This window comes from Sus scrofa, chromosome 1, assembly GCF_054392235.1.
Source record: "Sus scrofa isolate SSC_HxYL_T2T_F1_AM1 chromosome 1, Sscrofa_HxYL_maternal_Yorkshire_Landrace_v2.0, whole genome shotgun sequence".
Lineage (NCBI taxonomy): Eukaryota > Metazoa > Chordata > Mammalia > Artiodactyla > Suidae > Sus > Sus scrofa.
In genome coordinates this window covers 50,067,195-50,093,307 of record NC_139383.1, presented here as the reverse complement: position 1 = coordinate 50,093,307, position 26,113 = coordinate 50,067,195, and the positions used below count along the sequence as shown (strand labels likewise).

Below are 26,113 nucleotides of genomic sequence, written 5' to 3'. Positions count from 1 at the left end.
AGATGTCCCCCACCCAAAAAAGATAAAATAAAATTCCAGGTCAAACCCACGCCCACCCTCAAGAGATCCCCTGAGGGGTCCTTCTGAGCCTGGGGGCCTGAGACCTGCTTCAAGGTCAGCCTGGGAGTCTCAGACTGATACCGAAAGCTGAGGTTTTCCCAATGGCGTGTCCTCAGCTTTTTTTTCCCCCTCGAGGGGCTACTGCTCCCGTGCCTTCACTTTTTTTGAAGACAGCTTTGTTGAGGTATAATTGATATAATCTGGTTTCTCTCCAGAGCCCAGAAATTATTCATCTTTCACTTTCCTTTTTTATATGAATTAAATTCAAACTCCTTAGTCAGGCATGTAAGACCTTTCAGAATGGCATCTCAGCTGCCCCTTCCGCCTCTTTCACCTCCAGTCTCCCACCTGCATTTACTAACCACACAGGCTTTCTCACCCATCTTCAAATTGTGTTGATTTTTATTTATTTTTTATTTTTATTGTTTTTTGCTGCACCTTCAGCATATGGAAGTTCAGGAGCCAGGGATCCAATCTGAGCTACAGCTGAGATCTGTGCCACAAATGCAGCAATGCCGGATCCTTAACCCATTGCACCACAGCAGGAACTCCCTGTTGACCTTTAAAATCACCATGATATATACCCTCCAACTACCACCTGGCAAATTTGTGCTTTTTCTTCAAGCTCTACTTTTCAGCCATTCTTTCAAGAATCCACCACACCTCATGCTTAAAGTTTGCTACTAATTCCACAATTCCCAGACAGGAATAACTAGGATCATGTCTTTATTTATTCTTAAAATCTCAGTGCCTGGCACATAGTGAGTATTCAATAACATTTGAGAATTGAGTGAAATAAACATGTTAGCATTTCTTCTTTCATTGTCATCAAAGCTAAACTCAGAAATAATGGTGACTATATCATGAAATATTTTTCCCACATAGTTCTCTTGTAAGCAAAGGGAATTTTTCTCTTCTTATTATGACTAAATTAGAAGACAGCAGGGCAATGTGAAGATAATAGAGAGGATAGCCTAGTATCCATATCGACGAGCTTTTGAGCTTCACAGAGGAAGGCATGCCAAGAGCTGGTTGAATTACATTTGTTAAATACACTGTGAGGCTCTGTGCCCAAGCAGCACTGCCTTGGGGTCCCAGGAACAGTTAGAAGGTTCCTGAAACTTTGCCACCACCCTCCAAAGCACATAGACACATTCAGCCACAAGCCACAGAGCAACTTGGCCCTTGAAGGCTGAGAATGAATAGCCATGAGCAGAGGTTGGCTGGGTCCCAGGGAAAAGTGTTTTCCTGGAGGGGACTCATAGCAAAGGCAGCAGTGACATGCAGTGACAAGGAGATTGAGACACAATAACAGAAGCATACACAGTGCAATAAGATAGACACAAAAGGACCAGTATTACATGATTCTACTTATACAAGACACCTAGAGTTGTCAAATTGCCTAGAGACAGAATGTAGAATCACGGTTGCTAGGAGCTGGGGGAAGGATAAGGAGGATAAACTGTTTAATGGGTACAGTTTTAGTTTGGGAAGATGAAAAAGTTCTGGAGGTGGATGGTGGTGATGGTTGCTCAACAATGTGAAAGTACTTAATGCCACTGGACTGTACACTTAAAATTGGTTAAAATGGTAACTGTTATGTTATGTATGTTTTACCACAATAAAAAAGCAATAAAAGGCACACACAGAAAAGAACAGAAGCTTGCCTGCTTTCACACATGATCACATATATAACATCCATGGGGCTCTCAGAAATAACTAGAGTAGCCTTTAGAAGGGAGCTAAGGTTCTACAGTTGCTCAAATAGAAAGGAGGATGCACCAATCTTAATATGACACAACTTAAACCCATATGCTAATGAGTCCTGGGAACATTAAGATTATCTGAGCCAGAATGAGATAAGCATTATATTAAAAAGTATTTTTTTTTTTTTTGTCTTTTTGCCATTTCTTGGGCCGCTCCCGGGGCATATGGAGGTTCCCAGGCTAAGGGTAGAATGAGAGCTGCAGCCACTGGCCTACGCCAGAGCCACAGCAACGTGGATCCGAGCTGAGTCTGCAACCTATACCACAGCTCACGGCAACGCTGGATCCTTAACCCACTGAGCAAGGCCAGGGATCGAATCCGCAACCTCATGGCTCCTAGTCGGACACGTTAACCACTGAGCCACAACGAGAACTCCCTTAAAAAGTATTTTTTAAGTGTATTGGACCACAGAAGAAGAAGGAAATTTGCCTGAGGACATTGGTGAAGGCAGTGTGTAGAAGGTAAGCTTTCTAGGATGTGTAGGATTCCAATGGGCAGAAATACTGGACAGAACATGACAGAGAGAAATGGATGCACAGATGTCACTGACACTGGAGACAGGACAGTGATCACCAGTGATGTGGAAAGAGGCATTTCCACGGTGTTCAGGAGTCCTAGTTAGATCTGAGTGGGCTAAGAGATGTGAAAGTGGTCAGTTATGTTATACCCTTGAGAAGTTTGGGAAGAAAAGGGACTATCAAGGGAAAACATTTCTAGAACAGGGAAAAATTGAGTATGTATTTGTAGATTAAGAGTCTGGGTACTCTGGAGAAAGGCATTAAAACAGAAGAGCAAAGGAGTTCCCTGGTGGCCTAGTGAGTTAAGGATATGACGTTGTCACTGATGAGGCTCTGGTTACTGCTGCGGCATAGGTTCAATCCCTGGCCTGGAGTGCATCCAAAAAAACCCAACAATGAACAAACAAAACAGAAGAGCAGAAGGGGTCATGGGTGGATTGAGATCTCACAGGAGGTAGACAAGGCCAAGTTAAGAGCACAAGAGAATGAGTTCAGCTTTAAAAACAGGAGATTCCCCTCAGGAGAGGTCAGCTGAAGCAGAGACGCTCTGAGGTAGAGGGTAGAAGTTTAGGTGGTTCAAATAAGAGGAATAACTTGGGGGCAAAACATTTGGTCAATTCAATCTCATGTTCAACCAGCCAGATGTGACCTCTACACAGCACTATCATGTGTATCCATATTAATTAAAAGTTTCACTGAACCCATGATTGCTTCCAAGTTACATAGATTTGACTATGGTGTGGGGAATTTACCAAAGTCAATTATTTGAAAATTTTTGCTTAAAATTATAAAAACCTTAATCTAATCTGGAAAATGTATTTTAGAAGATGTAAGTGCTGACTAAAATGAAGCAATGGGCAAGGCGTTACCAAGCTGATGGGAGGCACATAAAAAAAACAGGCACAACTTTTTGGCTACCATGCTTATTTTCTGAGTAACCTTTATGACTAAGTTGAAAGAACTGAAATGGTAATAAATGAATTACGTATTAGTTGACACAATTATTCTTCTTGGATTGACATACATTTCAAAATCAGTGAAATAATAACTAACTTTCTATCTGATTCTGCCCCTGAGAATAAGGATTAGAGTATCCAATGTTATTTTATGAAACACAGAGTCCTATGGATCTATAAAAAAAATCTGTAGTGTTGTTTTAAAATTATCCTTATGCACTAGTGTAACAAAATATCATACATTACTACAGTCAATGCTCTAGTTAATTCATAAATTTAAGGCCTCACTTAAATTTAGGTTTACAACCATGATAAAAGCAGCACATTTGCCACCACTGAATATCTATTAATAGCTAATCCTCAGAGCATTTCTATGGGCCAAATACAATTAAAGATGACGGAAGCATGTGCTTACATGCTTCCTTTCTTTTGTATATTCTGAAAACCTGCAGTGTACACTCCAGAGACACATACATACAATCCACACCCAAGAAAAACCTATTGCCCTTTATAAAATCTGATTCATAGGATAAAAAGACAAGTGAAGAAGGGAAAAAATGCAATATATAATCCAACAGGAGAAGTAGATTAATTAAAGCCTGTCAAATTAGCCCAAGTAACTACCAAAACAGGACTCCTTAATTGTCTTACTTAATGATGACATCTGCATTATTATGACTCCAAAGTGGTATGTTTAACTGGCACTTCACTACTCTCACCGGTAAATGGCATAAGAACATTTTATGATAAGACAGTTCACATGTAATTAGCCTTAATAAGAAAAAAGATAAACTAGAGATCTGCTATATAATACTGCACCCATAGTCAGCAATAACATATTGTACACTAAGCATTTGTTAAGATGATAGATATGTTAAGCGATCTCTTCAAACTAAGAGAAAATAAAAGTGATGTAAATGTTGTAGAATCTTTGGAGGTTGGGCCTCACATAGTCAACCGATAAACTTTTGAAGGGCCAAGAAAATGGTTCAGCAAATATGGAACAAGGATAAGGCAAAACTCTGATTAAATATCCTACATACAAGTCTGCCTAATATAGGCACACCTCATCCCACTTCAAACGTCCTTCCCTGCAATGAAGTATATACGAATTACATGTATACCTTACTTCAATGTAAAAGCATCTCCTATTTCAGGTGCACCAGCTCCCTGCCCCACATGCCCCACCATGCATGCATCATTCTCTTTTTGCTGCAACACACATGTCTCTCCCAAACATTTTTATGCATAGTAATCACCACTTGTAAACACAGAACTGGCTCATTTCTTTATTTTCAGGAAATAATAGAACCCATTAAAAAAATGCTGTAGAATCTGTATACTTTTTTTATCAGTAAAAGTAATACTGATACTTTCTACTCCCCCCAAATATTGAATTACATGAAAATCACAACTTACTTAAAATTGACGATAATATTAAATGTTTCCAAAACAGTTAAATGGAAATACTGAACGGATAACATTTCATATTATATTACATTTTAGATGTGTTGGAGGAGGTCACTGAGAGAACATGACTCTCAGTTGATCTATAAGCTGGCCCAGGCAATGGGAAGCTCCTCATCCCCTCCCCTATCCTTGGGATGTACCATCTGCCCACTATTCCTACCTCAGGAGTTGTTTCAAGGATGTAGCCTTGAGGCAGTAATGTGTAGTTGAGACCATCTGGACTATGTATGTGAACTGAACCCCACTAAGGTATCTACATAAAGTTCAGATTCTGGGGGAGATGTAGAGATCTACTGGTCTTGAGGTTGCCCAGTATAAACCTTGAATCTAAGTTCCCTTGCTCAGGAAACCTGCCACCTCCCAATCTGCTCTGCCTCCTTCTCTGGTCTCTCCTAGAAAATCTCCTTGGACAGGGGCCAGTATTAGATTTCAGCTCTGGGACCTCCCATGGCTGTGAAACAACAAGCAGCCCTCTCAATATAAAGTGATGTATTATTAGAACATATTAACATCCTTGAATTTTCTAGGAAATGATAATATAGGTTTTGTGATGCAGAAGTAAGTATTTGCACACATTCTAAAAATCTATACGATGATACTTTTAAAATTCTTTTCTAATATGTAAAATTTGACCAAATTGTATGATTTTTACGGTGTTAGTCACTGTGAACCTGTCCAGCTTTTCTTTCCATCTTAAGAATGTATGACTCAATGACTCACTTCACATTTTTGATACAGTTAAGGAAATACAGTGATAGAAGAATTGTAATCAGGAATAATAAATCTGACTCCATATTGGATATGTTTCTTTTACTTTAACTATTGCTTTTGTTATAAGTTAATAACTAAAATAATGTTGCCTATAGCCTGAAATACACAGCCATTCTCATGGCTCTGACTTTTACAAGTATAATACTTCTCCATCCATGTAGAAATAAAAAGTTGTAGAACAGAGAATAACATTTGTCTTATTGGAGGTTTACAGGAACACTATGAACTGACTTACATGGACAGCGGCAAAAACAAAAGAGTCCATCATCAAGACGCTTACAGCAACCAACCACACCTCCTCCTCTTTTAATATAAAAGAAGCCTCAGTTCTAACTCGAGTGAGATGGTTCTTTGGGACACTAGTCCACCATCTTCTCAGTCTGCTGACTTTCTGAATAAAGTCTCTATTCCTTGTCCCAACACCCCATCTCTGTTGTGGAGCAAGCAGTATGAGCTTGAACTCAGTAACAGAATTATGTGTAGCCATCAGTCAATTTTATATAAACAAATGGACAACTTTTTACTTAAGTCACATTTCATAACATGAGGAACTTCCTATCTACAATATAATAGAATGCCCTAAATAAAAACCAAAGGGGTGCATAAATAGTCATTCTCTATAGTTTAACAGAATTGTGAAATAATCAGCCCAAAATGTTTTTCAATTAGAAACTGTAGTAGCAGAGTTCTGAACATAACTTTGAGCTTCAGAATTTCACTGGTTTTGAGAATGTGGAGAGGTCCCAAAGAAGAGCAAAAAAATGAAACCTAGTGGGAAAACCAGCCCTTACGAGGGAAGGAAAGAAAATATTGAAAAATCAGCCTGTGTGTGATGTTTAAAGAAGTGTGGCTTTTATGAGAGGAGCAGTGGGCTTTGAGTCCTGCAGTCTATGCTCAATGCTAGAAGGAACACAACTCTTCTTGGGTCAAGGCAAGAGTGAAGTATAGCATTTCCTTGCAAAGTATATCCCTCCAGCAGGCTCTGGGAATGCATACTAGACCCACATTATTCCACCAATTCAATTCCAGAGCTTAAGAAAGTGCTCAGTCCATAGTAAGCTCGATAAACATTGAATGAAATGGTGAGCTCTGGAATATACTGGATTCGATTCAGTGACTTACTTAAGGCCAGCTCTTATTCATCATTAGCAGAACAGAAACTTCAAGAACTTATAAAAATACTTATATATTAAGCTATAATTTTTATTTGTAATTGTTACAAGTTTTGAGTTCAAAAAACAAAATTTAACAAAATTTTTAAATGATAATTTCTTTTTTTTTTTTTTTTTTAGGGCCACACCTGTAGCTTATGGAGGTTCCCAGGCTAGGGGTCAAATCAGAGCTGTAGCCGCCAGCCTACACCACAGCCATAGCAATGCCAGATCTGAGCTGCATCTCTGACCTATACCACAGCTCACAGCAATGCCAGATTCTTAACTCACTGAGCAAGTCCAGGGATTGAACACAAGTCCTCATGGATGCTAGTCGGGTTCGTTAACCACTTAGCCACAACAGGAACTCCTAAAATGATAATTTCTAATGCTAATGAAGATATTGGGTAATATGCAGAATAGATGGGTAAAACAATGACTGAACATAATTAGACATATATATATATTAAGATCTCTAAAAATGAAATAGTAATTCTACTTTGAAAAATCAATCTTTACGGATTTTTTTTTTTTTTTGCTCAATAAATGTTTACTGAATGAACAGACACATGAAGAATAAACAGAAGAGATGATGAATAAGTGTTGAGGCTTAACTGGCCTCTCTGGCCAGAGAAACAGAGAAAACAACTGTCCTATATGTTGCAATGTTGTTTATAACAATAAAAATCCAAAGGTGGTGTAAAGGCCCATATAGAAAAGACATGCCCATGGGGTGAATCATTCAACCATAGTAAAGACCAAGGATTGATGATGTTGTGATGTACATAACAGTTTTTCACATATTTAGGAATATTTCCAAGGAAATGTTAAGGTCCAGAGAATTTGAAAATCTCCTTAAAAAACACTATACAGGGAATGGCTGTCATGGCTCAGCAGTTAACACACCTGACCAGTACCCATGAGGACTCAGGATCAATACCTGGTCCTGCTCAGTGGGTTAAGGATCCAGTGTTGCGTGAGCTGTGGTGTAGGTTGCAGACATGGCTTGGATCCTGCACTGCTGTGGCTGTGGTGTAGACCAGCAGCTGCAGCTCTGATTTGATCCCTATCCTGGGAACCTCCACATGCCATGGGTGTGGCCCTAAAAAAAGATAAAAAGACCAAAAAAAAAAAAAAAAAACTATACATCTTAGAAATATATGGGGTTTCCTAGTTGCTAAGGATTATTGTGTATTATAAAACACAAATAAGGAGTTCCCTGATTAGCCCAGCAGTTAAGGATCTGGCATTGGGAACTTCCACATGCCACAAGTGAGGCCAAAAAAAAAAAAAAAAAAAAAAAAACCAAATGAGATTAGCTTTTACCAGCCTTTTTTATTTTTTTCCATGTAAATAGCTCTTTGCTTCCAGAAAGCAACAACCAACTTAATGAAAGGGACAGAGTGATCCCTTTCACTAGAGATGTATTCGTTTTTAACAAAAGCTAAGTAGGCCATATCTGTCATATATGCCATTGTTTTTAGCTACACTATCCAAGCTCATCAGATATTTATTTATTTTTTTCTTTTGAGGCCACATCTGCAGCATATGGAAATTTCTTGGCTAGAGTTCCAACTGGAGCTGCAGCTGCAGGCCTACACCACAGCTATGGCAACATCAGATCACAGCTGCATCTGTGACCTATGCCTCAGCTTATGGCAACATCAGATCCTTAACCCACTGAATGAGGCCAGCGATTAAACCTACATCATCAATGGAGACTATGTCAGGTCCTTACCTGTTGAGCCACAATGGGAACTCCCAGATCTTATGAAAGTTAATCTGTGTTGTGTTAACTATTTTTTCATACATAGCCTCATTTCCCCCCATTCTTGGGAACTGTTTTTATTACAAAAGCTACCAGCTCACAGGTGTCATCCTAATCAGAAAGGCTACAGACTTGAAATGTATATGTCTTCTCTTCTCTCCTCTTTTTGCTAATGGGTCATAGCAACTCCATAGGGCCTCAGAATCCTTCTCAACACAATATTCCAGATAGACAAAGAACCTGAGAGGTAAAGCTCTTGACCATCTTTGAATTCAATAATAAATCAGGAAATTCACTGTTACATTTTAAATTACTTATTCAAATACTAAGACATTTTTATTTAAAAACATGTAAGCAACTAATGAAAGAACTATAGAATATTAAGAAAATAAGGTGCTCCGTACCATATACATGGTTTGTATATCTTTTCTCTTAAAGCTTCACCATTTTCCCCCAATAATTGCCTAAATGGAATCTAAAGATAATCAGAGTATGATCATCTGTGATTTCCTCTCAATATGTATAGAAATAATAATTTCTTTGACATAACCAAAGATACTTGTAAATACTAGAAGGTGAGGAAATTTCCTCTAAAAAGGTAATCCTGGAAAATGAGGTAGCATACGACCCAGAAACTTTTAAAACCCCCTTCCCCAATACTTACCATTGGTTATCCCAAGGAATACTGAAGAATGGACATGAATTGAAAGTAAAATCAAACATAGAAAGCCCATTAGATGTCCCGCGAGTCTGTGCCACCTTTTTGGGTACAACAATATTTATGTGAAGGACCCCTGTAAGAGCAGCCTTTGACACCCCATATTAAGCTCACAGCACTAAAGTGTGCCCAGTGGGGTATCTGACCAACACACTCATAAGATCTTTCCCCTCTTAAACCTCACCTGGAAGATGCCAGAACAATAAAAACAAGCTCAGGCATAGAAAGAGTCCTAATTTCCACATAAAATAGCATCTACCTTTTCCCAAGCTAATTCTGTAAGGTAGCTTATGTACAAATATATAAATAACTGCAACTTTATCATAGTCTCAATGAAAAATCAAAATGGTAGCAAGCAAGAGAAGCATCCTAGCATCCTTGGCTCACTGAGTGCAGTGTTAGCAGAGATGAGCCAAGCGACTTGAGGCTCCAGAGTCAGCTTACCTAAATCCCCTCCAGTCTCCTGTGGTGGAGGGACGATGGTTGTGCTGTGCAGAGCCAGAGAATTCACTTACACTAACTGCCCAGCAATCATGCGATGATTTAGAGCCAAAGGTCAGAAAGAAACTTTCAAGTCATACCTAATATTTGTTATCACACATATTCAGAGGAATGAAATGCTCTAAATGTGGCAGCAAGTGTTCCAATGCAGCTACTTAAAATGAGCTAAGTCTCCTTATATACAGGCTCAATTACTTTTCAAAGATTTTTACTCCAGTACTGTAGCCACCTAGCCAGAATTTGAGGGGTTTAAATCATGAGGAGGAAGATGAGAGAGAACATGCCTTTTAATTTTTAGAAGAGAATTTACTGCTTTTCTTAAATTCATTAATTAAGGTAACGTACTAGTAGTTAAACATTTACTAACATTGTATATGAACTATAGATGAGATACATATTGACTTCATTGCATATGAATACTCAAATAGGGAGCTGCTAAGCCTTGAGCCTTTAATGCCTGCGTATGAAGCCGCCTTCAGGCTTTTAAGCCGCCCTCGATAGCATGGGTCTGTACAGTGACATCTGCTGAAGTGTTCCACCAGACAATACCCATTACATCCCCTGATATCAAATTACCCTCTTCCTCAACACTCTGATTTCTTCGCAATTAATGAGCAGTTTACTTTTAAGGAACCATATCATTAAACTAAAAGTACCTAAAGCATCACAAAATAGAAGGTTTAAAACAAACTTTTCTCAAAAAAAAAAAAATGTGAGTTAGAAACCTGGTTTATACGAAACATCGAAGGATAGGCAACAAGATAATGTTATTTCCCTTTGATTTTTTTGTTTTGTTTTGTTTCAACGTTTAAAAATTTTTTTTTAGATTATAGTAGACCTACAATGTGGTGCCAATTTATGCTGAACAACAAAGTACCCAGTCATACATACATATACATTCTTTTTCTCATATCATCCCCCATCGTGTTCTAAATCAAATGCTGAAGATTCCCAGAAACCCCATCTGGTAACTTAAATATCAGGTTATGCATCAGGAAGTGAAAATATTCATGTATGTTTTCACACAAAGATATCTGTGTTGTATATTAAACCAGACAGAATTTGTTGCTTTTTATCAGTGCAGTGTATTCACACACCGGAATGTTCATCTTGGACTCAAGGGCTAAATATCATGACCATATATGCTATATCTGCCCTCCTAATGAGTCAAAGGCTTTCTGAATTACTAATGACCCATCCTCCAATTACACACAGCTAATCATATGGGGAATTACTATTGCCCTGTGTAATTGCTGACCAACTGTCGGTATTTAAATGGCAAGTGATTCTTTTTTTTTAATTCATGTTTTATCAGAAGAAAAAGTATAGGAAAGATAACAAGTCAAGAACAAAAACAAATCTTTGGTAAATCCATTTTGAAATGAAAAGAATATGAAGACCAAAAAAAATTTTTTTAAACTATAGAACATATAAAATAAACAATAAGGGTTAAATTCTTTTAATTCATCATGAGCTTATCTACATACATGATGCATATGGAAATAAATATAATAAATATCAATCTTTTGTCTCTAAGTCTACTTTGTGTCTTATGTTTAAAATTCACTTTTTTTTTTTTTGGCTTTTTAGGGCCTCACCCACGGCATGTGAAAGTTCCCAGGCTAGGGATCAAATCAGAGCTACAGCTGCCAGGCTATACCATAGCCACAGCAATGCCAGATCCGAGCCATGTCTGCAACCTACACCACAGCTCATGCAATGCTGGATCCTTAACCCTTTGAGAAAGGCCAGGGATCGAACCCACATCCTCATGGATACTAGTTGGATTTGTTTCTGCTGAGCCACAACAGGAACTCCCCAAAATTCACATTCTATCTCCATATGTCCATAACTTTTATGTTGCAGAGCCACCAAAAAAAGAAAAAAATAATAAATAAATCTAATTTTGGTTATGTCTATTTAAGCCTAAATACTATTTTTCCAAAAATAAATTTAATTACTATTTTATAAAGATTATGCCTCTATTTGTACATGTAAATTTACACCACAGAACAAGATCAGTTTGCAAAGATTATTAAAAACTACAAATATACAAACAACACATTTACCACAACATTCAAGTGATTATGTTACTATCAAGAAGACTTTTTATTTTCAAATAAATTATTTGGAAACTCTTTAAAAAGTTTATGTAGTATTATTAATGTAAAGGAAAATTACTATTTTACTTACATGGTGTCTCTAATAAGAAGTGAACTTCCCAATTTGAAACAGGTTTTATCACCTTCACAAAACACACGTCTCATAGAAAAGCTCTCTCCTAGGTCAAAACCTGTGAAATGTGACAAATGATTTAATCTGGCAGTTTATTTTTTATTGAATTATAGTTGACTTACAAAATGTGCCAATTTCTGCTATACAGAAAAGTGACCCAGGTTTGTGTGTGTATATGTATTTTTTTTCTCATATTCTCTTCCATCATGTTCTATCTCAAGAGATTGGACAAAGTTCCCTGTGCTACACAATAGGTTCTCAGTGCTTATCCATTCTAAATGTAATAGCTAATTCAGATGTTTTATTAAATTTAATAAACTCAGAGAGATATTGATTTGTTATGCCACAATTCTTTAAAAAGTTTTATTGGAATATAGTTGATTTTACAAAGTTGTGTTAATTTCAGATGTATAGCAAAGTAAATCAGTTATACATATATCCACGGATTTCCTGCTTCCTCTGCTATGAGAGGATGAAATATATTTCAAAAGATTCAAGTATTATTTTATTTGACCTAGGAATTATTCTAAATAAATGATCATTGTCATTTACTGTAGTAGCTCTGATGGCTAGAGACAGAAAGTCAGTGAAGTAAAAAATACTACAGCAATTCAACTGAAATCTAAGCAGCCTTAAAAAAAAATCACACTTTGGAAAAATATATATTGATGCGGGGAAATGCTTGGATCTCAAATGCAGTATATGTATTATGATTTTGTGTGCATGCATGGGAGTGGGGGGAGGGTGGAGAGAGAAACTAGAGGATGAAAGGAAAATAGAGAAAGAGAAAGAAATACAGGAATGTTACACCAAAAGAGGAATGATGCCTATATTTGGACAGTGAGATCTTCTTTTTCATACCTTTTCTTTTTTCAAATTTTCTACAATGATTACAACTTTCGTAATTTTAAATACCTTTTGGTCTCCAAGAGGATGAGTTGTTTGTGGTCCTTAGGTTAATATAGAATTCTGTTCTCAACAATTTTTGTGTATCATCCATCTTCTTTGCCTTCAGTTTTTAATACTGATATTATCATCTTAAATTACAATGTCAAGGAGCCACCTACCACACACTACATGTTTGGTGATGATTTTACACAAAAATGCCCCTTCGTAAAGGATTATAATGCTTACCTGAAACTTCAAGTTTATCTCCATTGTCTTGTGTAAACTGATGCTCCTCTGTTCTCAGTACAGGACACTGCTTTTCTATTTAAAAAAAAGAAAAAAAAAAGGGTATTGAGGATTTTCCCCACATTTTCTATCATTTTTTCAAATAAATTGAATCACATAATATAATCAGAAATGTAAGATAAAGTAGAAAGACATTAAACCATTTTATTAAATTTCTTTTAAATGAGGATAATAGTATTACCCACCTCAGAGTTTGTCCATGAAGATTACCTGTGGTTATTTATATATGTGAAGTGCCTGGGACACAGGGAATTCTTGTCAGTGGGAGCTATTTTTACAATTACCACTCCTCTAATGTTTTAACTGCTGCTACATGGTTGGCATTAGGAAATTATCTAGCTTTAAACTAGATATTAAAATTTCCTATTCAAAATATATTTTAATATTAAAAGAAGTGATCTACTATTTTAACACAACCTGGATTCAGGTTTTGGCATTAGGTGATTTTAAACTATATAGCAGGAGTTCGCATTGTGATGCAGCGGGAATGAATCCAACTGGTATCTATGAGGATACAGGTTCCATCACTGGCCTCTCTCAGTGGGTCAGGGATCTGGCGTTGCCCATGAACTGTGGTGTAGATCGCAGACGCAGCTCAGATCCTGTGTTGCTGTGTCTGTGGTATAGAATGGCAGCTCTATCTCTGATTCAACCCCTAACCTGGGAACTTCCATATGCCACAGGTGCGGCCCTAAAAAGCAAAACAAATAAACAAACAAACGAACACTTTAGAGCAGAAGAAGACTGCAATAGACTAAATGCATCCCTCCCCAAATTCATATGTTAAGGTCTTAACCCCCAATGTGACTGTCTTTGGAGATGGGGCCTTTGGGAGGTAATCAGGTTTGGGTGAGGTCAGAGGGGTGGAGCCCTTGTGACCGGACCAATGTCCTTTTAAGTTGGAGAAACAGAAGCTCTTTCCTTCTCTCTACTCTGTGAGGAAAGTAGAAAGACAGTTCTCACCAGAACCTGGCCATGACGGCAGCCTGTTCTTGGAGATTTTAGCTTCCAGTATTGTGTGAAATAATATCTTGTTTAAGCCTCCAAGCCTATGGTGTTTTTGTTAGAGCAGCCTGAACTGACTAAGGTGGCAACATAAAGGGAAGTTATATAAACAAAAGTAAAAAGCAAAAGCAAAGACCTCTGCCATACAAAAGTGGCCTGTAATGGAAAAAAAAAAAAAAAAAAAAAGGAAATGAAATCATTGAGAAAGTATGAATTAGGTGCTAAGGTAACTGATGATGTTCAAAGAAATAAAAGATAAAATTTGCCTCTACTCACAGTGCATCTGCATATTCACTGCACCACAACACACTACGATGGTCATGTACATGCATACACTAACTTCTTATTATCTGGGGTATGTTTAAATTTTATTCAGGCTAGATTCTAGGAAATTAATAGCTGATTCAGACAAGATTGCAGCCAATTTTTAGAACACGTCATGGTAGCTATATAAGTGGACAATTCTTGAGCTGAATTGATGAAATGCTTCAGCATCATGCAATCACAACCTTAATTTTCCATGTCTAAAATTCATGTTTAGGTTTAATGTCCTTAATGTTTTTATGACAGAGAGGGGATAAACTGCTGAAAACCAAATTGATCTCCTGCTCTATGGAAAGTGGAAACTACCGATTCCCCAGATCAACCCCTCAGCCCCTCAGCTCTTCATTTAACAAATGTATCACAGACTTCAGGAGTGGTGACAAGGCATCAGCTTAATATATTTAACCACAAGAAGAAACCAGATGATAAATAGTGCTACCACTTCATCAAATTTAAAAGCTGCAATACATAAAACTGAAATTACAGCACTGAATAATTTTAGAGATTACTTAGTTGCTTTGAAAATTCCTATCTCAGAGATCTTAACATGATTGCAGGTCCTAAATAATAACAAGATTAAATATTTTGTAAACACTACCCATTTTTTAAGAAAACGGAAACCATTTATCTGAGTTCATCATCATTTTCATAAAAACCAAGAACCTCATCAAGATCTCTACACTGGAAACTAGGGAATGTTGCAGAGAGAAATTAAAGTCCTAATTAACTGACTGGATTAACCAAATATTTAGACTAGAAACCTCAATATTTTTAAGTTGTCAATGATCAATTTTGTCTCCAGATTTAGAGCAATACCAATTAAAATCCCAACATGCTATGTGTGTGTCAGTGTCTGTGTGTATGTGAAAACTGACAAGCTGATTCTCAAAGTTAAATGGAACTCCAAAAAACTAGAATGGCTACGGTAAAAACGAAAAGAACAGGCTGGAAAATGTGCACCATCTGACACCAGGGATTTTTTTTTTTAATGCGGACTGGTGCACATACAACAAGGTCAATGGCACACTGGGCCTAAACACAGACCTGGGTACATGTGGTTTCCTTATCTATTACAAAAGGGCCACTGTAATTCAATGGGAAAAGAATGATCTTTTTGGTCAATGATCTTGGGTCAACTGAAAGTACACAGAAAAACACTGAACCTTGACCCTTACCTCACACCATGCACAGAAATCAATTAGGGATGATCTTAGATCTAAATGTGAAAGTAAAAAAATAATGGACTGTAGAAAAACATAAACTTGAACTTGGGGTAGCAAAGATTTCTTGATAAGGATACAGAAAGTACTAAAGATTGATAAATTTAGACTTCATTAAAATAAAAATCTTAATATTCAAAAGACAACATTAAAAGAGTGAAAACACTAGCCACAGACTAAAACAATACCTATATCCAAAAAAGCATCACATGCAGAACATACAAAGAATTCTCACAAGTCAATGAGAAGACTGAAAACCCTATTTAGAAATGTGCAAAACAACTAAGTATGTCACAAAAGAGAATATCCAAATTGCAAACCTGTACAGGAAAATGTGTTCAGCATCATTAGTCATCGGGGAAATGCAGGGTAAAAACCACAAGGAGATACCACTAAATGGCTAAAAATTGGAGACCACCAAGTCTGATGAAGATGTGGAGCATGGGAGACTTATTTTTGTTTCTTGGGAGTGGAAATCAGTGCAACCACTTTAGAAAACTTGTCAGTATTTTCTAAAGCTGAAATCTATGGCCTGGAAATTCAATGACCCAAGGAAGATGGGTACAAAAATGGGTGAGAATGGGTCTTTTAGAAGAGAATATTTCTTGTGCATTACTCAAAAGAATCTAATAAAACTGGAAATGACCTAAATGTTCATTGACAAGAGAATAAATGAACAAATTGTGGTTTATACATTGAAAAACTGAGGCATTAAAAAAAGAATGAACTACAACTATATGCAATGGCCTGGATGAATCTCATAGACATATTATTAAGTGGAAAAATACCATTCCCCAGCGAACATAAACTGTATAATTCCATTTATATGAAGTCAAGAGACAGACCGATCTGTATCAGAGTATTAATTACCTTGGAGGGGGTGTCAACTGGGAGTGGATTACAAGAAAGCCTTCTGGGGCTCTGGAAAGTTCTGTATTTGGATCTGAATGGCAGTTTCACCCATGTGTGAATGCATATGCAAAAAATCATTACACTGTGCACCTAAGATTTGTTGACTTCAGTGTATGTAATACCTCAGCATAGTGAGGAAAACAGCATGTCTGTGAGAAAATGCTTTAAGCTGAAAATGATTCTAGTCAAACAAAAAAATACCAAAATTCTGATCAAATTGTTATAATGACTTTGAAAGACTATATGATTGTAATACATGAGGTTAACTTTAAATTCTTCACAATATGTGTAGGGAAACTCCAATAGATAGATGACTGTCAAAGCAAACATCCAGACAGTGGGAGGAAATTGCTACCATGACATACTGGTAATGACCAGAAGGTATGTTAGCCTACTGCCAAGTTGGAAACAGTATATATCTTATTTAAATTCTTTTGAGGACTTGATGAATATATGATGTCAAAGTAATACATCTGTCAGTTTGAAGTGAATAAAACTGAACATTTCCAGTAATACTTATGAAAGTATTTCTTCACTAAAACCTTTAGTTTATGACTATCAAATACAGCTTTATATCTTTAGAATGTGTGCTCTGTTGTGGACAGCTAAGCAATACAAATGAAAACCAAATTACTTCATTTAAGTGAAGTAATTCAAACAGAGAAAGACAAATATATATGATAACACTTAAATATGGAATCTAAAAAAATGTTACAAACAAACGTATTTGCAAAAGAGATACAGACTCACAGACATAGAAAACAAATTAACAGTTACCAAAGGGGAAAGGGGAGATGAATAAATTAAGGAGTTTGGGATTAAAATATACATACTACTATATATAAAATAAACAACAAAGACCCACTGTATAGCATGGGGAACTATATTCAACATCTTGTAATAATTTAAAATGGAAAATGAATGTGTATATGTATAACTAAATCACTTTGCTATACATCTGAAACTAACATAATATTGTGAATCAACTATACTTAAATTTTTTAAAAAAAAATTTAAAAAGCAACAAAATATTAATTATTTGTGGGTAAGATTCAAGACCTAATAAGCTGCATGCATGAGTCTTAGGGTCCGCTGCATAAAAAAGGTAACGCAGTATAAGTGGCTATCAAAAGTTGGATATGTTAATTTCTTTAAGGAATGGCATATTTTAATATAAAGTAAAGTAAGGTTTTTGTGTAAATGTGTGTGTATCTTGAAGAACTATTGATAAGATGCAAATATCCAAGCATCGTCAAGTGGACAGGAGACTCTCAGCAGCAGTGTCATTTCAAAGGCTCTCAGGAACCTTTCAGAAGTAATTACTAACATTTCACCACCAAAGATGCACTGCTTAGGGGACCCCAATCAACAGACCTTTTGAAATAAAAATGTAGACATTTTTGACAAACCCACATTAAGATGTTGTTAGTGATCATCAGACCCTCTTTCCCCCCGACTTGGCTTGAAGAATCTGGGCAGCTTATAGGGTTGGAAAGACACTGAAAGGGAACAAAGCAACCAGAAAGAAAGGCAGCTAGTCAGATCCGGGGAAGATTATCTAGATTTCATCTAAATTATCTAAAAAAATTACATACATTTTAAAAAGATTTTTACCCTTCTCTCCCTCTTAAAATTAGAAACCTAAGCACCTATAAACAAATCTTTCAGAAGAAGTTATATGACTTTTTCCCAAATCACACAGTGACTCAATGGCAAAGCTGAAATAAAATTCATTTCCTATAGTCTTTTTTTTCTCTGTGTTGAACATTCTTCTCAAAACCATATTCTAAACAAAATGATAGAGTAACCTATGATATTCTCCTCATTCTTTAGTAGAAATATATTTTGTCCCTACTCTCAGTTTGAAACTTGCTTTTGAAAAATCACTTGTTCCCTTAATCCCTAAATCCTTATACCATGTTATCACCTGCTAGCTGGGCCTCCTATTATATTGCTAAGCATTCTAGTCTAGAGATTAGATCATATGTCTTTTGAAACATACTTTTCCTATCATTGTTCTGGTATTTTTACTCACAGAAAAATCTTCAGTTTACTCTAGTACTCATGGAAGGAACATTGAATTCTTTCTTTCTCCTCTCAAATAGCTAAAAGTCCAGACCAGTTAAATCCATTCTTCTAATTTTCCATTTTTCCAACTGATTAACTAAAAGATGTGTGCATTTTGCTGATGCTCATACAGAAAATGACTACTTTCCATGGCCCCAGAGGCCTCTGGCCTTAGGAAAAGCCAGGAGATGAGGTCATTCCTTGGGCACCATAAAGACATGGGAAAAGTCAAAATTAGAGGCATCCTGCAAAAGTAAATGTAAATATGTCTATCATATCTTTACAATTTGTAGAGTGTTCTTAGTATTTCTCAAGTTATTTAATAAACCAGTTTGCTGACTGCAAAGAAAGGAAATATGTAATTTGTCTAGTGGATATGCCAGCTGTATTTTAATTTTGCAAAGTTTACATTTCCACACATTTGTACTTAAATAAATGTATTAGAATACCACAGTATTATAATATTAAATTACCTGTGAATTAAGACTTGTTCAGAGGTCTCTAGGGAAGATACATAACTGAAAGACATAAATTCAGAAGCCTACCTATTCACAGTCCTAGAGGCAAGCTTTGACCATCTCCCAAGAAGTCTCACAGGGTAGTACTTATTGCTTTGGTGAATTTACCAAAGTTCAAGGTCTAGACTTTGACCCTGCAGGCTCAGAAATCAGGCTTCGGGAGTTCCTGTCATGGCGCAGCAGAAGCAAATCCAACTAGGAACCATGAGGTGGCAGGTTTGATCCCTGGCCTTGCTCAGCCGTGAGCTGTGGTATAAGGTCTCAGACACAGCTCTAATCTGGCATTGCTGTGGCTGTGGCACAGGCTGGCAGCTACAGCTCCAATTAGACCCCTAGTCTGGGAACCTCCATACACCATGGGTGCGGCCCTCAAAAAGACAAAAGACAAAAAAAAGAAAGAAAGAAATCAGGCTTTGACAACACTTAAAGCACAGGTCCATTTCTGAGTACCACATGGCCTCCACCTCCTCCTCACTCACTAGACTCCAGTACCCTCAGCTTTCTTGTTAATTCTCCCACATGCCGTGCCTCAGGGCCTTGGCATGTGTGCTCTCCAAGTGCTCATGTGCTTCACATCCTCACGGCTTTCCTGTCTCTGCCTAACTGTCCATACCCGAGGCCAGCCCTCCATGTTCTATATAATACAACAGCCCCTTCTCTCTTCATACCATGTAGGATCCCCAAATACAACAAATAAAAACATAGATGCCCAGTTAAATGAATGTCAGAGAAATAAAAAAAATAGCATATATATTTCTGACACAATATATGGAACCTACTTATACCAAAATTTTTTCATTATTTACCCCAATTTCAAACTTAACTGGGTGACTGGTTTTTCACCTGGCAGCCTTACCAACATGCTCATACCTTTGGAAGCCAGATAGGATGGTAGCTTGGACGAAAAAGGTGATAGGGAAGAGGGCAAAGGGGGAAAGAATTGAAATATAAGAATCAACAGGGAGTTCCCGTCTGGCTCAGTGGTTAACAAATCCGACTAGGAACCATGAGGTTTCGGGTTCGATCCCTGGCCTTGCTCAATGGGTTAAGGATCTGGCGTTGCCGTGAGCTGTAGTGTAGGTTGCAGATGTGGCTCGGATCCTGCATTGCTGTGGCTCTGGTGTAGGCCGGCAGCTACAGCTCCGATTGGACCCCTGGCCTGGAAACCTCCATATGCCGCGGGAGTGGCCCAAGAAATGGCAAAAAAAAAGAAAAGAAAAGAAAAAAAAGAAAAAAATCAACAGGACGTAATAATGGCTTGAATGGAAGGAGGAGGGACAGTTGGCTTGCTCAGCTGGATGGAAGTTTACTTCACTGAAATGAATACCCTTGGAGGAAGAAAAGGAAGTTTGAACAAGGAATAAATTCATCTGCAGTGGAAGAGAGAAGGCGTTAGAAATGTTAAGTTTGAGGTGCTGTTAAGAAATGTGGGTATGAAACGCAAAAGAGTCAGGCTGTGAGTAAACGTGGGAGTGCCTGACAAAGAAATCATACTTAAAACCACAGAGATGGGTGGGATTACATAGGGAGTGAGGCCAGAAGCGAAAAAGGACAATGGCTATCTCCTGAGTGACAGCAACGTTTCTCTCTCTTGTCCATTTTTCCTGCTTTATTTTTTCTATTTCTTCATATCTTCAGAAGTATGCACAATATATTGCAGAACAGTTAAATCTGTCCAGTTCTACAGCCATTCTATTTATCACTCTTCTTTTTTTTCACTGAAGTGTAGTTGATATAAAATATTATGTAAGTTGCAGGTGGGCAACATAATGATTCACAATTTTTTAAAGTTATACTCCATTTATAGTTATTATAAAATATTGACTACATGTCCCTGTGCTGTACAACATATCCTTGAAGCTTATTTTTTATATAACAGTTTATACCTCTTAATCCCCTACTCTACATTACTCCTCCCTGCTTCCCTCTCCCCACTAGTAACCACTAGTTTATTCTATCTGTGAGTCAGTTTCTTTTTTTGTTATATTTTCTAGTTCGTTTTATTTTTTTATTCCACACATAAGTGCTAATATACAGTATATTTCTTTTCTGACTTACTTCACTTAGCACAATACCCTCTAAATCTGTCCCTGTTGTTGCAAATGGTAAATTTTCATTTTTTTATGGATGAGTATAATTCTTTGTACATATATATATATACACACATATACATACGTGTGTATATATATATACATACACATGTATGTATATGCACCATATCTTCTTTATCCATTCATCTGTTGATGGACACTTAGGTTGCTTCCATATCTTAGCTGCTGTAAATAGTGCTGCTATGAACATTTGGGGCGCATGCATCTTTTTGAATTAGTGTTTTGGGGGTTTTTGAATATATACCCAGAGCGGAATTTCTAGGTCATGTGGTAGTTTTTAGTTTTTTGAGGAGCCTCCATACTTCTTTCCACAGTGGCTGCACCAATTTACATTGCCATCAACAGTGTAGGAGGATTCACTTTTCTCCACATCCTCGCCAACATTTGTTACATGTGGTATGTTTGATGATCGCCACTCTGACAGGTATCACTCTTGTTTGCTAACATACATTAAGGAAAATTGTTTTTTTACCTTTAGGGACAAAACTCATGACAGAACATTTGTCTCAAGATCGGTGTTGGGGAAGACAAAGAGAAGTAATTTACCACAGACATAGAACTACTTTGTTTTCTTTTCATAAATGGATCAAAATAAAAGCCTTCAGGTGTTTTGCATTTTTGTAAAGGCTGAAAGACTTCCTGTTCACAGAGGCCTTTCATTTAATTGCTACTAGTTGCCCTTAGGACCCCTGTACACTTCATACTTTGCTAATACCTCTGATAAAGGATTATAGGGTATCCTAGGTTGGGAGAAAAACAATGCTTAACAAAAGAGGTAAAGAACATATAGCCGCCAAAATATGGAAAAGTGACCAACGAGAAAAAAAAATAGGAACACAGATCTTTTAACAAAGAACTAACGAGAGGTCACAGAAACATCATTGCTTATTTATATATATATATATAAAGCTATTCCTCCTTTGGAGAATACCTACGTAGGAGCTATACTTTTTATTTAATAATTGTGATGCTAGGAGTTCTGTCGTGGCACAGTGGTTAATGAATCCGACTAGGAAACATGGCCTTGCTCAGTGGGTTAAGGATCCGGCATTGCCCTGAGCTGTGGTGTAGGTTGCAGAAGCGGCTCAGATCCCACGTTGCTGTGGCTCTGGTGTAGGCTGGTGGCTACAGCTCTGATTAGACCCCTAGCCTGGGAAACTCCGTACGCCGCTGGAGCGGCCCAAGAAACAGCAAAAAGACAAAAAAAAAAAAAAAAAAAAAAAAAATTGTGATGCTTTCCTGCACCTAAAAATGTTGGAGTTATAAAGTACATCTGTCAGTAGTAGGACTCTTATATGGTACCATAGTGAACATGAAGAATTTTTCACGACACAAAATAAAATTCTCTACATGATAGTGTACCTTCTATTCTGAGTTTAAGAGTGCAGTGTGGGTCAATAGGTAAAAGCCAAATTTCAGAAAAATAGTTTTTCCTTGCAATCAATAGAAAACTAGTTTAAAAGGATGTATAATTTGGGGCCTAAGTTTATAATCAATTTCATCATACACTTGACCTAAAGATTTACCATAAGCTGAAGGGATGGCATTCTGTCACCTCTTTTTATTGAGTCTGGCTTTTTTTGCTACAAGTCATTACCTTGTTTTCTGTCTTTATTACTTTTGGTGATAACTCAGTACTTTTGCCTTAAATTAAGCAAAGTGGAGAAGAGGAACCATTATGATACATAAGCTTCTGTCCTAGAAGAAGGTTTTAAGAAACTGATGAAAGCAAGTCTTGAGACAATCTTTATGATTTATATTTGTATTAATATAACTCTCTTCCCCTCCTGCTTTGACAACTGAGCTGAACTGGCCACATTCAGATTGTTTATCTGCAGTGTAAAAATATGCAAATATGCCCTATATCATAATATCAACATAACAGTCAAATTGATGAAAGAATATGTAACTACAAATTCTAAATAGCTTCAAGAGTTTAACAGTCAAGGTGTTATTGAATCCCTCCACATTACTCTTGAATTCTGTCCCAACTGGGCCAGGATTGCAAGTAATCGTTAAGCATGCCATGGAGTTAAGCAAAGCGATTAAAAGACTCAACTTATCCTTCGTATATTTAAGTTTAACAGCAGACTGTTGACAACTTCACAGACTCCAGAGTTGAAACCCTAGCCTCTCCCTCTGATTTGTTATATTTTATTTTTAGCTGTACTCACTTCCCTCCGGTTAACGGTTAGTGACCACACGCGCAGGTCTGCACATGAGGAAACTAAAAAGGGAAATTGCGCTGTGAATCAGACACACAAGAAACATGAAGAGCCCTATCAGGCCATGCCCGGCATGTCATACTCTCCAACAGTCCTTATGACAGTGCTGCACAGAAATTTTCAATTAATGCAAATGATACCTGAAGTCAAGCCATTTCCCTGGCACCTTTTACTGTGTTTCACCAGCACTTCCTACCAAATGGCCTGATAAAAAAAAATCAACTCTTCGTTTTTTTCTTCCCTCATTTCCCTTCATGCTTCACATTATGTGACTCTTGTTAGCATTCAGATTAATTTGGAATTCACATTCTTGGGAAAATCTTTCAGAAAGATTAATTTGGCAGAATACATTGGCCAGAATATATGTATTTCGGTTGTCCCACACACCAGGTAACCTGATTCAAGAAGTGAGATACCAAAGCTACAAGATAAGAACATTCAGGGGAATCCCAAGAAGGGGAAGTTTCAGTTATACAAGATGATTCCGTTCTAGAGATCTATAGTGAACAATACTACATTATACACTTAGAAAATTGTTAAAAGGGTAGAGCTGATGTTGTGTTCTTACACCCCCTCCCAAAAGTCATTAAAGTCAAAATTAATTAACTAATTAAAAAGTACCTGGTAGCATAAGGTGGAAGATAACCAGCCAAGAAATAAAAATTTTAAATGAAAAGGAAATAGTGAATTATCCCAAAGGAAGAGTTTCTCCATTTTCCTCAGACATAGAGCATTGGATTCACCTGGGTTGCTGGTTAAAGATGTAAATTACTGAATCCCACTCCAAGATCTCTTGCATAACAGTGGAGCTCAGAGATCAATACTCCAGATGATTCTTGCTCACACTAAAATTGGAAAACCATTTATGCAGATCCTTCAAATCATTATTACCATCAGGAGCATTTATTATGCACTAGCATTATACCTAGAAACTGATTCATTTTCCTTTCAAACCAAAAAAAAGTCCTATCCCCTCTGATTAAGTAGCAAATTGCATTACCTACTCATCTCTTAAAAGGAAGAGATGTAAAAATATTCAGAAGAGTAGCAACATTATCAGAGTAAACTCCCTGCCCTATGTACTTCTTTTTGCCATAAGCCACTACTGATTTTTCTGAAAAAAAAGAAAAAATAAATAAAATAAAAAAAAAGAAAGAAAGAAAGTTTTTTTTTTTGCCCTCCAAAGAAGTATGACAGCCACAGGGCATCATTTGTATGGTGTTAGAATATTCAAACTTTCATGTAGATTATTTATGAAATGTACCCTGTGAAATTAGTAAAAAACTGTAAAGACCGACAAGACACTGAGAGGCTCAGAAGTGTTGTATCTTTATAAGAGATTGTTTTTATTTTCTGAATGCTTTAAACTCAAAAGTCTCTACTAGGATGTGTTTATACCTGTTTAGCAAAAAATATGAAAGAGATATTTAAAAGACCAAGCACAAGACACACAGTCTAAGAACACATCTTCACCTGGGACCATGGCCAGAATACATCACAAGTCATCCTTTGCACAGAAAGAGCGTAGGAGTTTCTCTTTGCTTAGCAAAGGGCTTTTCACTGTATCTACTGCAACTTTGTAACCGAAGTAGATCTCCATCAGGAACTTAACACCTATTCAATGTTCAAGAAAAGTCTTTCAAATTAGCCACATAACCATTTTAAAAAATCTAAAGTGGAAGTAAATTGCCTTCAAGTCCTTCAGAAATATTTATGAGGTTGGTATTTAACAATTGCAAGTGAGTATTATCTATCTAGTTTAAAAAGTGCTCTCACGACTGGTTGTCTTTGGTTCACCTCATCTGACACTACAAAACTGGCAATAATTAAACTACATTTCCTTTCCTATTTCCTATTCAGTTTTTCACTTTCCCTAATTAACCTTATGTACATCCCTGCTTTCCTAACTGGTGATGGGTTTCCATACTTATAATGTGAATAACTTAGAATTTAAAGAGGAAAGGGAGAAACATACACACAGATGCACATTCACATTTATATTTTTAACTATCAATGAGAGAAATAAAAGGCTATCTAGACTAATATGCATATGAAAACATGAGGTAATTTTAGACATTCTCGATGTGTGTTGTCAAGGTCAATGGGGAAAACATCTATTTCCACTAAGAGATTTAATCTATGGCCTCTTCAATCTCAACAAGATTTTAATCATTTTTTAAAGTAAAGATTATAAATAACATTTGGGGACTAGACAAAGAGGTGGCCGGCATACCTGGCTTGTCCCTAACCGTCACGGAAGTGGAAGCAGGAAGCAGGAGAAGTGCTGCCCAAAGCCAAAGTTTCCAGGAGCCAGCGAGCCTCATGGTGCCTCGAAACCATGGGAACCAGTGGCCACAGATCTGCAACAAAACAAGACATCTGAATTGAGCTTACTGGATACAGTTCCTTTCATCATTATCTCAAGAAAATCCTCATTGCCAAAGAAAATACAATAGATTTTTACATTATTATGATTATATAACTGTATATCTGATTTTATATGTACAATTAGATATTATATATTAGTATACACCTTATTACGCATGAAAGAGTTTGGAAAACACTTTCAGATTAGTTCCTAATTATCAATGTTCATAAAGCCTCCTATAACTTAAATTTCTT

At 36.9% G+C, this 26,113-nt stretch overlaps 1 protein-coding gene across 5 annotated transcripts in view; it reads right to left on the bottom strand.

Moving 5' to 3' along the window:
• COL19A1 (collagen type XIX alpha 1 chain) overlaps positions 1 to 26,113 on the bottom strand; it is a 357,656-nt gene that overhangs the window by 318,452 nt on the left and 13,091 nt on the right. For all 5 annotated transcript variants that reach the window (XM_084958732.1, XM_003121272.6, XM_084958748.1 and 2 more), the window contains exons 2-4: positions 25,725 to 25,851; positions 13,050 to 13,124; positions 11,874 to 11,973 (exon numbers count right to left, since the gene is read on the bottom strand). In XM_084958732.1, coding sequence (XP_084814858.1) covers positions 11,874 to 11,973; positions 13,050 to 13,124; positions 25,725 to 25,815 — 266 coding nt within the window. In that variant the 5' untranslated portion in view covers positions 25,816 to 25,851. The remainder of the gene's footprint in view (positions 1 to 11,873; positions 11,974 to 13,049; positions 13,125 to 25,724; positions 25,852 to 26,113) is intronic.